Source organism: Gymnoscopelus braueri, assembly GCF_963280865.1.
Source record: "Gymnoscopelus braueri genome assembly, chromosome: 13".
In the NCBI taxonomy this organism is placed as follows: Eukaryota; Metazoa; Chordata; class Actinopteri; order Myctophiformes; family Myctophidae; genus Gymnoscopelus; species Gymnoscopelus braueri.
In genome coordinates, this window is record NC_137615.1 from 16,489,472 (window position 1) to 16,503,190 (window position 13,719).

The following is a 13,719-nucleotide window of genomic DNA, read 5'->3' on the forward strand; positions in this document are numbered from 1 at the left end:
CAACCAAGGAAGGACTACAGCAGCAACTTGATCTCCTACACAAATTCTCCCAGACATGGGCCCTGACAGTGAACCTAACTAAGACTAAAATCATGATATTTCAAAAAAGATCCAGCTGCCAAAACCATCAATTTTTCCTAAATACAATCCCACTAGAACAAACAAAAAACTATACCTACCTTGGCCTAAACATCAGCAGCACAGGGAACTACAACCAAGCTGTAAAGGACCTGAGAGACAAGGCAAGAAGGGCATTCTATGCTATCAAAAGAAACATCAAAATAGACATCCCAATTAAAACCTGGCTTAAAATACTGGACTCTGTGATAGAACCAATTTCCCTCTATGGTTGTGAGATCTGGGGACCATTAGCAAACCATGACCTTGAAAAATGGGATAAACACCAAACCGAGACCCTACACACAGAATTCTGCAAATCCATTCTCCGTACCCAGCGAAAAACACCAAATAATGCATGCAGGGCAGAATTAGGACGATACCCACTAATTATCAAAATGAAAAAGAGAGCACTTAAGTTCTACAACCACCTAAAAGAAAGCGACCTAGATGCACTCCATAACAAGGCACTCACACACAGCGAAACCCTAGAGAGATGCCCCCTCAGCCAGCTGGCCCTGGAACTCCGGGCACAAACATAAACAGAGCCACGAGATAGAAAACCCATTGGACTAAACCAAATTATAAAACAGCAAAAGGAAAACTACCTGACACACTGGAAAGAAGCAACACAAAAGCAGAGTAAACTAGAATGCTATCTGGCCCTAAACAGAGAATACGCAGTGGCAGAATACCTGAGCACCGTGACTGACCCAAAACAAAGAAAAATCTTAACTAGGTACAGACTCATTGAGCACAGTCTTGCGATCGAGAAAGGTCGTCACAGGCAGACCTGTATCCCGAGAGAAGACAGACTATGCACCCACTGCACACAAAATGAAGTGGAAACCGAGCTACACTTCCTAACCGTCTGTCCATTGTACCAAGACATCAGAGACACATACTTCCCACAGATTACAACCACACACAGAGATTTTGAAAACATGACCAATGACAAAAAACTCCCATATCTGCTGGGCGAAGTACAACAATGTGCAAACACAGCAGCAAGATTTGTGAGTTGCTGTGATAGGAAAAGGATATCAAACGGAACACAACCACCCTAAAGACTAATCATTGTGTATATTCCGGCACTATACCTGCACCCAGTGATCTTGGTACATAGAAATTGATCTATTGAAGATTCTGACTTTCAAATGTACATATTTTTTGTTTTGATTGTATTGCTGTATTGTTGTATTGTGCTTTCTGCTTTGGCAATGTAAACGTATGTTTTCTCATGCCAATAAAGCCCTTTGAATTGAATTGAATTGTGTGTGTCTCTCTTTCTCTCTCCCTCCCTCCCTCCCTCCCTCTCTCTCTCTCTCTCTCTCTCTCTCTCTCTCTCTCTCTCTCTCTCTCTCCCCCCTCTCTCTTTCCCTGTCCCTCTCCCTCTCTCTCTCTCTCTCTCTCTCTCTCTCTCTCTCTCTCTCTCTCTCTCTCTCTCTCTCTCTCTCTCTCTCCCTCTCCCCCCCTATCCCCCCATACTTTTTACATGTGTCAGTGTCAGTGTCATTGTTTTCACACAGGAACAGAACATTGGGTTCCACTTATCCACGTAGAGGGCCAAATCCAATTAACCAACCTGTAAAATAATCAATACCAATAATCTCTGACACACACTCACAGATAGGCCTTTCACACTGCCAAACAGCGTCCTCCCCCCCACTTCCAATTGTTCTATAATGAACAATATATACTGTGCAATTCAGTTCACAGTGCGGGCTTTTTATATTCCACTGTGCACTGAACAAAAATGTATTAGTGTGTCTAATAATTATGTGCATACAAATGGGACACGTCGCATGCAATATAGCTTCAAAAAGCTATACCCATGCAAAACACATCCTGCCACACAAGAAGAAAAAACAGCATATTTAACGGTGACATTCACTCTAGTCGATACTGTTTTGTTTCTGTGCAGCTGCGTTCACTGTCTCCAGACAACATCAAGAGGAAAGGGTGACGGGGTGACATATTATAGCGCTGCAGGCAGTGGTGTAAAGTAACTAAGTACATGTACTCAAGTACTGTACCTAAGTACCATTTTGAGGTACTTTTACTTTACTGAAGTATTTCCAATTTCCAATACTTTTACTTCTACTCCACTACATCTCAGAGACAAATATTGTACTTTTACTCCACTATAATAATTTCAAAACTTTAGTTACTTGTTACTTTTCAGATTTTGATTATTATTACAAAACATACATTAACCACTTCTATTTGAAAACAGCAGATCTACAAGCTTGTGAGCTTGTAGATCTGCTATTTTCAAAATATTTTTAATACATTTTAGACATATGATAACGTATGAAACAGCACATTCTGCATAACGAATACTTTTACTTTTGGTACTTTAAGCACATTTTGATGCCAATACTTTTGTATTTTTTACTCAAGTAAATTTGGAATACTGGACATTTACTTGTAACAGAGTGTTTCTATGTTGCAGTATTGACACTTTTACTTAAGTAAAACATGTGAGTACTTGGACCCTTGAGCTTGGATCGACATGATGATGTCCTGAAGACCCAGGAGACAAGAGAAGCGTGGGAAACAAACATGGAAAAGTGGAAAACACAACCATAACCCCTAACACTATGTTAGGTCCTCTGTCCCAAAGTTTCTCTGCCCTACCTGTAGACACGAGCTATTGCACACAAATGTGCTATTGTGTCACAAGAGCACCGACAATAACAAACACTGCTATTCTTGTTTTGTTTCATGATCCAATCTTTTCATATCTCTCACTTGAAGGTGTTTGATCTGATGAGCATACGTTGTGAAATCCTCAGTGGTAATTTATCCATTTGAAACCCAGAGTGTACACATTTGTATATTATCAGAGTTAAATGAACACTTTTAACCCCTTCCCTCATGGTCAACGAGTCCTCAAACACCTTGGAGAACTTATTAAGGTCTGCCTACAGTATGCCTGCCAAGCAATGTTTGACACATGGGCTATTACTGCTCTGCCTGTTCCACTTTGGTATGTAAACGATTAACATTTCAGCTGAGTTCTGTGGTAAATATCTTTTAAATATATTTTTTCTTTCAGATGTATGTCAGTGTCGCTGGTTAAAAAAAACCTTATTTGTCATTTCTAATCATGTACTTTTTGTATTTGCTTATCATTCCAAACATGAAAATCACTTAAAACCTTTAAACTAAAGGTCGCATCCCCACCAAAACAATAGACATTGGATATAGAAAACCTGTTATGAGCTATTAAACTAAATGTAAATTTCCAAAAACAAGATCTCAACTGGGGCCTTGGTAGTCAAGAACTTCAAACATTCTCACTTCAAGTTATCTTTGTGTAACTTTATGATTTCCAGTCTATATATTTTCTATTTGTATGTTTTATATACCAAACATAGTCAAAGCGTCTCTGAGCAAGACACTTCAATCCCTAACTGTTTCCACTGTTCCTAATAGTTAGGATGGGTAAATGCAGAGGACAGATTTCAGTACAATATGTGCAAATATACATGCAGTGTAATTTCCATTGGATCTATGTGGAGAAAAACACTAATGATACAGTCTGGTATCTTCAGGGACTAGGATCTGTGGCAAACAGCATCCCTCCTGTCTGAGAGCCCCACAGGAGTGGGTGGGCATGCCTCCTGTTAACAGAGCTTAGGTGAGACACGTAGGCTACAGCCCATGGAGGGAATTAACGAGGGGAAGAGATACGCCATGCACCAGCAGGCCCCATGATGGCTGTAGAAAAGATAATCACAATCTCTTGCTTCAGCAACAACATTTTAGTTTGCACAGTGACAGGAGACAATCCATGAGGCTAAAGCGCTGTGTCATCAGTAGCTTGTATTATCAGTTATTTTCAGTGAGCAACAAGTATAATTTGGCTTGGATGCGAAGGATGCCACCTTTTATGGATAAGGTGTCCCAGACCCAGGACCCAGAGGAAGGCATGACATAAGGGGCATCAAGACAAAAGATGTCGGAACGGTCTGACCCACGTATGTCTGGCCACCAAAGTCCAACCGCCCCAGTCAAATCCGGCGAGCCTAGAACGGTCAGAGCCACAAATCTGGCGACCTCAGAACAGTCGGACCCACAAATCCAGTGACCTCGAACCCACGTTCGGCATGGCGAACTCGGTGGTGCCTCTCGTGGCTCAAGTCCGCTTCAGATGGCGCGCCCCCGTTGTTGTAACTCTTTATTTGTTACCCTCCATCATCCATCACATATATATACAAAAATGTCAGAGGACGTCTGAATGCACAGTAGTTGTACAATTAACAATTTTCACTTCCATTAAAAACTGTATAGTCTGTACTACATGCAGAATGTGAACTTTGCCATTTTAATGCAGCGCTAGCTGTCATTTTATCCTGCCATGAAACGGGTTGTACTTTTTAAAATGGCTACCCCAGGTGAGTTAGAGGTTCATGTGTGCGCCATGGATCCCTGAAGAGAGTCCACAGACAAGACATAATACAAAAAACAGCCTGGAGGGATATGCCCTGACAGTTTGTTACACATTACAGTTTGTAATGTGTTATTCTTTCTGGTGCATGTCCAACACAGCTCATATTAAATTGGACATATATATGTATGACCATCAGCATGTTTTACACCTCAGCATAATGAGCTGAGGTGCAAAACAAGACAGAATCTAATAATAACAGCAACAACTGCATGGTCTCCTCCTGTCAAATCTGGAGAAAACTGCATGCAAAAAGTTGTAACACTTTGAGGCAACACTCCACCTGAACCCTCCTGTCACAAGACTGACATAACCATGTCATAAACATGTCACTATAGACATCTTTACAAATGTTGCATGTGACATAGGCTACAGCAGTGGTTCTCAACCTGTGGGTCGGGACCCCCAGGGACCCCCCACATGATTTTGGGGGGGTCCCCAGATGACAGTAAAGTGACAATTTAAGGAGTTTTAAGACCCTTTTAATACCTTTAAAAGGGTATGTACTGCATCAAAAGTAATCAACAAGCTATACTATAAAAAATGTCAAATAATATAAGAAAGAGGCAAATGTTTTGAAATAGCTGATCTACAAGCTCACACCGCCTCGCAACGTGAAGCGTTGTGAGCTTGTAAATCAGCTATTATCACTAAATATTTGTGGAACTAAATTCAATACCTCAACTCCTATAATTCCAAGTGCTTGTCAGAGTGGGGGGTCCCCAGTTCAAATATGATTATTTTGGGTGGTCCCACTCCCCAGTTCTAATCTAATATGATTATTTTGGGGGGTCGCGGCCTGTAAAGGTTGAGAACCACTGGGCTACAGTATATGTCACAACATAAAACACTATGACCGTTGTAATGAAGGACCTGGCAAATGTTACACAGCTGTCAACGACCTGTAGGCCAACTACTAATGAAAACGTGTCAGTAAAAACAACAACAGTGGCAGCAGACACATAGCTAAAGTGCTCATGTTTATTCAGCAGCAGCTTCCAGCCACTCATTTACCTGTTCCGTGGCGTTTGGAGAAACTGGCTTCCTCCCTGAGGTCTGTGTCAAAAGGTGCTCTTCGTGTACCAAAAAGGAGGAGAAAAAACACCCCATCTTCCAACATAGCACCGTCTGTCGCAAAGGTTTAAAATAAATATCTTATGTAGCCCATATACATGCTGGACAACAAGGATACAAATGCATGGCACTGCAACAGGTGTAAGAGTATGAAATGGTCTTATGATCTTATGTATTTTATTCATTATTTTAGTCATTTAGTAACACTTACATACGTAATAAAACTCATACAAAATCTTTTTTCAGTGCTGAGGTTGAGAGAACATTAAAATTATGAAATACAATAATAGAACAACAAAACAAAACTTAATTATGGTCCATTTTTAGAACATACATGACTGAAAACACAAAATGCATGAACAAATTTGTTTGCATATATTTTCAATAAAACAAAAATACAAATCATTCTAATTTTCATCCACTGAAGTGTCCATTGTTAATAACAATTATTCTGCGATCCCTGGCAACATCCCACCAGCCACCATTGGATCTGAATTTGGAAGTACTAGGGCGCCATCATGTGTACAATATGAATACAACATGAAAGAAAGTCAAGACAAAACCACAGTAGCAAAACCTGTCAATGCTACATCAATTAACCACTTAAACCTTATAGGCTATATACTTTGTTCTCAAGGGTCTATACTTGGCCCCATCCTTTTTTCCCCTCTACACCAGGGCTCTTCAACGTTAAGTGAGAGAGAGATGAAGCAGGGACCCCCACTACATATTGTATAAAATTGGGTTGCAGATTAAACTTTTTCATAGATTTCATAGATAGCTTCGTAGACTTGTTCAACAGTGTATGTTGGATCCATGTTAATGTGCATTTTCAGACATTTTACCACTTAAACCGTCAATACTTCATAAACTTGACCTTTGGCTCTGTACTTGGTCTGCTCTCTTTTCCCTCTACACCAAACCTCTTTGCCAAAGATTGCCGATCTACAAGCTCACAGCTTGAAGATCGGATATTTTTGGCTAAAGTTCTCCTCAGAATAGGGCTGCTAGGGTTCAAGTGGTTAATAATGTAAAACATCACACAAAGATTTGCGGCCCCCCCTGTGACTCTGAAGACCCCCTAGGGGTCCCGGACCCCCTGTTGAAGACCCCTGCTCTACACCAATCTCTTTGACGAGAATAGCCATGCTTTGCAAGATGTGCTCGGCAAATGTTCGCCTATTATGACATGTCCAGAATTGGGTTGCTAGGGTTAAGTAAGTGCTAATTATCACTACCTTTTTGGAATTCCTGTCTGTAGCTGATGCCCAGGAAGGAACAATGATTACTCTGATTAGTTTAAATGAATACAAAAGCCTTGCCCTGATAATCAAGACAAGACAGAGGGTGTCAATGCCTCTGAACCAAGGAACAAAAGGTTTATCAGAACGACTGTTGTGACTCTCACCTCCACCTGGACTCTCTAGTGTATTACAATGGCCAGGAACTCTGAACTGATTGCATTACAGCTGAGCCCACACAAAGTTGGGTGACATCTCTCCCTAGCTTACAGTACTTGACCAAAGGTCAAACTCAGTTCTAAATACAAACCTTCAAGTGTTTTACCAATTAAAATGGAATATCATAGAAATGCCATGTTCTCGTGTTTGAAACGATACTTTTAGTCCTGGATATACCATACTATATTGACAAATTATAATTAATTGGTTCATTAGATTATCAATTTTTGGATAATTTTATTGTGCTTAACTTGCCTGATAGAAGTGGATGTGATTGCTGTCTGGGTAATGTGAGGACAATGGTGTAACAGTACAATTCTCCCTACAATTCTACATCAAATGTATAAGGGGTGACATGCTTTATCCAGATACTGCAGCATTGATATGACAGTTTATAAAATATGATGCCACAGTCATCCTCTCATCTATGCAGCTTTGTGACACACAACACATTCTCTGGGAGGATCTTTAGTGGATACGTGCTTTGTGTATAGAAATAGGGAAGCAATGTTTCTGTGAATTTGTGCGTGAACGAATAAAGGACTGTATCATCAGCAGAGTCAAAAAAAGACACTGTCCCCTTGTCATAATCCAGCTTCACTTTGACTTGGCAGGGCTTCCTGGTCACTGCCAGGGCCGTCGGTGGGGAGGTCATCGCTCTGAGCTCCCCATCCCGTAAACACAGGGTCCAGAAGCCGTTCTCGGGTCGGGCGGAGACCTCCACGTCCCTTGGAGCGGACGCAGAAGCCACGCCTAGGAGCCAATCATGGTTGTTTCCCGTTTCTACAATCCAGCGGTGGCTTCCTGAACCCAGGGCGGTCGTGCCTACCACCTCGGCGCTGACATGGAAGCGCTCTGGGTTGTTGGGGAAGCAGAGGGGCTGGCTGGAGTAATGGAGGGACGTGAGGTCATCAGACAGGATGAGGCACGGGTGTGCTGTGTTTGGGTCCAATGTCAAGGGAGCTAAAGGGGGAGGGAGATGGTCAGTGATGGAAGAAGTAGTCCCATTTAGAGTAAAAGTATCAATACCCTATTGTAGAAATAGTCTGTTACAAGTAAAACTGTTATATTCAAAATTGTAATGGGTTAAAGTACAAAAGTATTGGCATCAAAATGTTCTTTAAGTACCAAAAGTAAAAGTACTCATGTTGCATATAGGTCCCATTTCACAAGTTGTCAGATGTGCAAAATGTATGAAAATCATTTGAAAATAGCAGAACGACAAGCTCACAACACTCACTTTGCGACACGTTGTGAGCTTGTAGATCGGCTATTTTCAAATTGACAAAGTGTATATATAGGTCTGAAGTGGTTTTGTAGTAATAATCAAAATCTACAAAGTAACTAGGAACTAAAGTTTTCAAATAATTGTTGTGGAGTGAAAGTACAATATTTGCCTTTGAGATGTAGTGGATTAGAAGTAAAAGTACTGAAAATTCTACTTTTCAATACTGCTCAGTACTTGAGTAAATGTACTTAGCTACTTTCCACCACTGGAGATGGTCAAAGAGCACTTTTCTCATACTTGGAAGGGTTTGTCTCATATCATGTTACTATTTTAACCAGTTTGCTTGAATACATTACTATCAGTATCACCACCACCAAATTGTATTTTTAGGCTGTACGTGTACTCACTGTACTGAAGATGGTCGTGCATTTTCTCCCAGATTCTGTACTTGAGGTTGCATAGATGCTTTGACACGTCAATCAGCGCCCCAGGCATATTCTCTGAGCCATGTTTCATGCTGTTGCCTCTGTGATGATGACAATTCATCCTGCACTGAAATTTGTTTCTCAATGACATAAAATATTCGATTTTAAGAAGATTCATAGAAAATGACATACCTCTCAAGTGTGGCTTTGAAGTTCTGCAAAAAATAATGAGACTGAATGAATGAACAGTTTTATTTTCGTGTCTGGCTGCCTTTCACAGCCCATCCCTTATGGGATTATTCAGACACAATTTAAAGAACAGTTTTTCCAGTGCCAACATGCTGACACCAAAATAGTCACATAACGGTATCTTTATGACTATCAGGTTGGGAAGATTGTGTAACTTGTGAAGTTTGTGTAACTATAGCCTGCAGTGCTAACTGCTAACCTGCATATAGATCATGTCGTCGGCTCTCAGCTTCTCCTCCAGGGTTTGGATGGTTTCAGTGAGACACAGTATCTCTGCCGCAGTCTCTGACATCTTGTCCTTCATTGCTGTGATCTTCTCCTCCGCTTCCATTTTCAGGGCAGCTAATTTGACTGACTCTTCATCGTAGAGAGCTTGGTGGAGTTGTTCAAATTGGTTCCTGATCAGTCTCTGTGTTTCCAGTGCCTGATTCTAAGGGAGTGAAAAGTTAAATGCGACAGAGATTTTTTTTTTTGCAATTATAGCATCTGAATGGAAGACATGATCTTTACAAGTTTAAAAAAAGGTACCTTTATGTGACTGAGAATGACCCCAGAGTTCTCTTGTATTCTACTGAGTTTTTTTAGTTGATCTTGCAGGTTCTCCAAGGTTGTGGTGACTTCATCCTGAAAATAAATGAAGGAGATTAACCACATGAACCCTAATAGGTGAACACTTTGGCAGAATTAGCAGATCCACAATCTCACAACGCATTGCATCCCGACACGTTATAAGCTTGCACATCTGCTGTTTTCAGCAAAGAGATTTGGTGTAGATGGAAAAAAACGTAGGGGGCCAAGTAGGCTAGTACAGACCCCTGGGGGACCCCTCCCTGTCAATGATGTATAAATCAGTCATGGGTATAGTATAGCCAATAAGCCTCATCATCATAAGTATATGGTGTGCTTTCACATACTGTACAGTACACATACAGTACATATACCTGACAAACTGCATTCCAGCCTTCAGGGCCTACACCTTATGGGTTTTCAAGTTATAAATCTACGGAAGATAGTCTGTGTTAGTGTTAGTCTGCGTCATATTAGCAACACATTGTCACGATGAGCTTCCTTACTTTGCAATCCAGCGTTGTCTCTTCTATAGGAACACAGTCATGGTCCTTGTGCAGTTTGGAAGACTGGCACACCACACAGATGGGCTGCATGTCGACCAGACAGAAGAGCTTGAACTGCTCCCCGTGGAGGTCACAGACAATGACCTCCTTTCCCACGCTGTGTCTTCTATTCTTCACATGGGCCTCGCAGAGGTTCTTCAGAGCCCGGTTGGATGGTGGACTGGACCGCGAGGCTTTCTTCCTGCATACCGGGCACTCGCGCAAGCTTGAGGTTTCCCAACAGCGTTTCACACAGCTCCTGCAGAAGCTGTGGCTGCATGACAGCAGAACAGGGTCTGTGAAGATGTCGAAGCATATAGGACATGAAAGATCCTCTTCTGGCAGAGACATCATGATCACCAACTTGACATGTACAACAGAGTCACTCCAGAGATCAAAAGTCCTCAGGCTTAGATATGAGAGTGATATAGCACTCTCAGTAAAGCACTCTATTTTCCCTCTCTATTAGACTAGTCTCCAACTAGTTTAATAGGAAAGCTCCGGCCGGCCTTCCATTGTTCTTGACGCGAGTCAATACTGCTTTTGGTTTTCCTGTGTCTGCCTTCTGTGGGAGTGTGTGTAAACTCAACTGAAGAGCTGTGAGTGAGGCATCGCATGCCCCTGGGAAACAGGAAGTAAAGCCCTATTGGTTGACAGCTGAATAACTTAAAACTGGTTAGTAACCTGTTTCATGTTTGGAATATATTCATGCAGGATATACATGTAAATGTGTCTTGGTTTGGATAAAGAGCTCAAGGCTGACACTTGAGCTTAATTGGAGCAATTTATGGGGAGTTGCTGTCACTCAGGCTAGCCTGTCAGTCCCAATATTTACATAACTTTTTCTGTTTTGAGGGAGTCATTCTGTAAAAGCTTTTGAGTCAATGCCCCCCCCCACACACACACACACACACACACACACAAACACACACCCTTGTTTTGTACCTGTTTTGTACCGCTGTTTTTGTATTCATTCTTTGTTTTCCCTGTGTAATGTAGTGTAATGTACTCTCTTTTGTGGGGACTGCAGAGGGAAATTAGCACTGTTGCTAAATGGTGTATTTACATTACATTGATATGTATTGGTCTAAATAAAAAAAGAAAGTAAAGTTTAAATTTTTTTAACAGAGAATTCGCCCCCCCCCCCCAAAAAAAAAAGAATCTGTCAGGCTAGTTATCTTCTGCCGTTTTATCAATATTTGATTTGTGAGTCTTCTGAGATTTTTTAAAAATCTGCTGGCTTCAGAACCTCACAGTAAAAGATAGAAACAGACCGAACAGCATTGTCAAAATCTGTTCCAAGATTAAGTGAAACAACATGCCCGACTTACTTTCTGTAAGCAACATATCTATAGGCTTTATTGAATGCACTACATGTGATTTGTAGTGCTAAAGATGACCTCTTTATATGACAGAATACAGATTTTTAACATGCTGCTATTTGCATGCTTTTGTGCTCTTTTTATTTTTGTCTCCGCCAGGCCGAAGGTATGGTGGAGAGTATGTTTTACCCCCTGTCCGTCCGTCCGTGTGTGTGTCCGTCTGTCACCACCGCCCATAGGCTAAGCTTTGCAGGACGTGCTGCAACCTGACCTGGCGGAGACCTGTGCTCCGAGGAGCACATCTTCTAGTCTAATTATCTTTTATACCTTGAACTGCAAACGTGAAAGCCTGCATAAACAAGAGTTTCACCTCACTTTTACCTGTAACTGTGTTGTGACAATAAAGTTGATTGATCGATTGATTGATTGATATCTTCCAGAAAACTGCAATCTCTGTTGCCATCGGGGTGTTATTATGTTATACGGAGCCGCTTGATAAACTAGTCTCCATTCTAAATTGCTCATCCTCTCAGCAATATGACTTTTAACCACTTTACCGTGGCTTGACCGGAGTCTCGCAGGGCTCTATACTGGTGTCTTTCCTGTTTTCTGTTAATGTGGGGATCTGCTATTTTCTAGATCCTGGGGTTTAGGTGGTTAAATGCTCTGTAGGTTATTCTTTTATTTATTCTCCTTTTTTATTCAATTTTTAATGTTTTACCTTATTTTGTCAAGTCAAGTCGTATTTTGTGTATTGTATTTAATATTTATAGAGCACATTTCATACAACAGGCGTAGTAGACAATGTGCTTCAAAATAAAATATTGTTTGATTCCACATTTAGTTTGTTGCCGTATGTGTTTGTTTGTTTGTATATTGTTACTGTGTTTCTCTTTTTTACAAGCTGCTCCAAACTATTTGCCCTTATAGGGGGACTAATACAGTTTTAGTAAATAAAGTTATTTTACCTTTAAATTCATAATCTACTACTTTGTTCTCTTTTCACCCTGACCATTTTTAGTCTGCTCTTGAACGTTTGTTAGTCACTCTGGATAAGAGTGTCTGCTAAATGTCTATTGTAAAATGCATCCAAAGCCTAAATGTCAAATTTGACAATACTAGTAAAAGAGCTGAAATAGCAAGAGTGCATTACACATCATTTGTGCATTAATATCTAATATAGGCCTAATAATATCTAATTCTTCTAAATGTATGTGATGACTGCTGTACTAATGTGTCTGCCACAGGATCTCTGGACCAATTATGTCAACTGTTTTAAGCAGTTTTTACTTAATTTGGATGAGACATGATTTCAGGAATCAAATGGAAATGAGATTTCCGGAGGGAGGGTTTACCAGGCTAATGCAACATAGGTTCCCAGCTGGAATCAAACTAGGGATTTCGCGACTATGGTTGACGTACCAGCATATTCAGAAATGGGACATACATTAAATAACCTTTGAATATCTCATTCAAAAAGAAAAGATGAGTAAAGTCCTTGTTTTAGCCACCCACCCTTACTCACAATACGTATAACCAACCCTATTTTATACTTAGACTAATCACATACAGGCTTGTAGATCGGCAATTTTTGGAAACATTTGGAAAATTCTGTGAGGGGGGGGGGTAAACACAAAGGCACAAAGCCAGGGGTCATCAATATGTCCATACACGCAAATGTGCCCGTGGCAAGACTTGTCCTTACGTCCATGGCAAATTTTTTATTTCTTTCTTTACATTACACTATAATTTTGATCATAAGACCCAATTAACCTACTGAATGTCAGGTTTTCTTCAGAATATGTAGCCTACTGATTTACTATGACATTATGGCACCACCAGTACAGTGGTTCTCAAACTTTTTATTTTATCATAACTCTTAGAGTGTACAAATGGAACCCGAGGGTCCATTTGGTTCCTATACACTCTCAGAGTTACAGACCTATAATGGTTCATATGGACCACCCTCAAGGAACACCAAAGGTCCCTCAATCCACTTTGAGGACCACAGCACTAGTACTATACATATAGGGCTAACTCTTCTATTTTCTGGTAATATTTCTAAATCCATGGCAAAAATTAAATTTTTACAAAAATGTCCACCACAAGCCGGCATGGCGATGAACCCTACACAAAACAAAGCGCAAAGGCAGTTCAGATGTACGTGGGTCTGTGGCCAAATACATATCAATATCAAACATTGCCTTGAAAGGGCTTGAGGATGGTGTAGCATATATGTCATTGTCTGTCTTTCACGAATAGAAGTCGGTGCTGCA

The 13,719-nt window shown here is 40.8% G+C and overlaps 1 protein-coding gene across 1 annotated transcript; it reads right to left on the reverse strand.

The window, feature by feature from the left end:
- Positions 1-5,811: 5,811 nt before the first annotated feature.
- Positions 5,812-10,683, reverse strand: LOC308098316 (zinc-binding protein A33). The gene is made up of 6 exons (XM_080446628.1): positions 10,083-10,683; positions 9,538-9,633; positions 9,209-9,439; positions 8,953-8,975; positions 8,743-8,861; positions 5,812-8,070 (listed from the first exon to the last, which is right to left on the reverse strand). The coding sequence occupies exons 1-6, from the start codon at positions 10,473-10,475 to the stop codon at positions 7,529-7,531; spliced, it is 1,404 nt and encodes a 467-aa protein (XP_080302754.1). The 5' UTR covers positions 10,476-10,683; the 3' UTR covers positions 5,812-7,528.
- Between the last annotated feature and the right edge of the window lie 3,036 nt (positions 10,684-13,719).

Excerpts from the sequence above, each read along its gene's own strand:
- LOC308098316 (XM_080446628.1), bottom strand. The coding sequence starts at position 10,475 with ATGATGTCTCTGCCAGAAGAGGATCTTTCATGTCCTATATGCTTCGAC. Across the intron at positions 8,976-9,208 it reads ACGACATGATCTATATGCAG|AACTTCAAAGCCACACTTGA; the intron begins GTTAGCAGTTAG and ends TATTTTTTGCAG. Across the intron at positions 8,862-8,952 it reads TTCAAAGCCACACTTGAGAG|AGGCAACAGCATGAAACATG; the intron begins GTATGTCATTTT and ends TCATCATCACAG.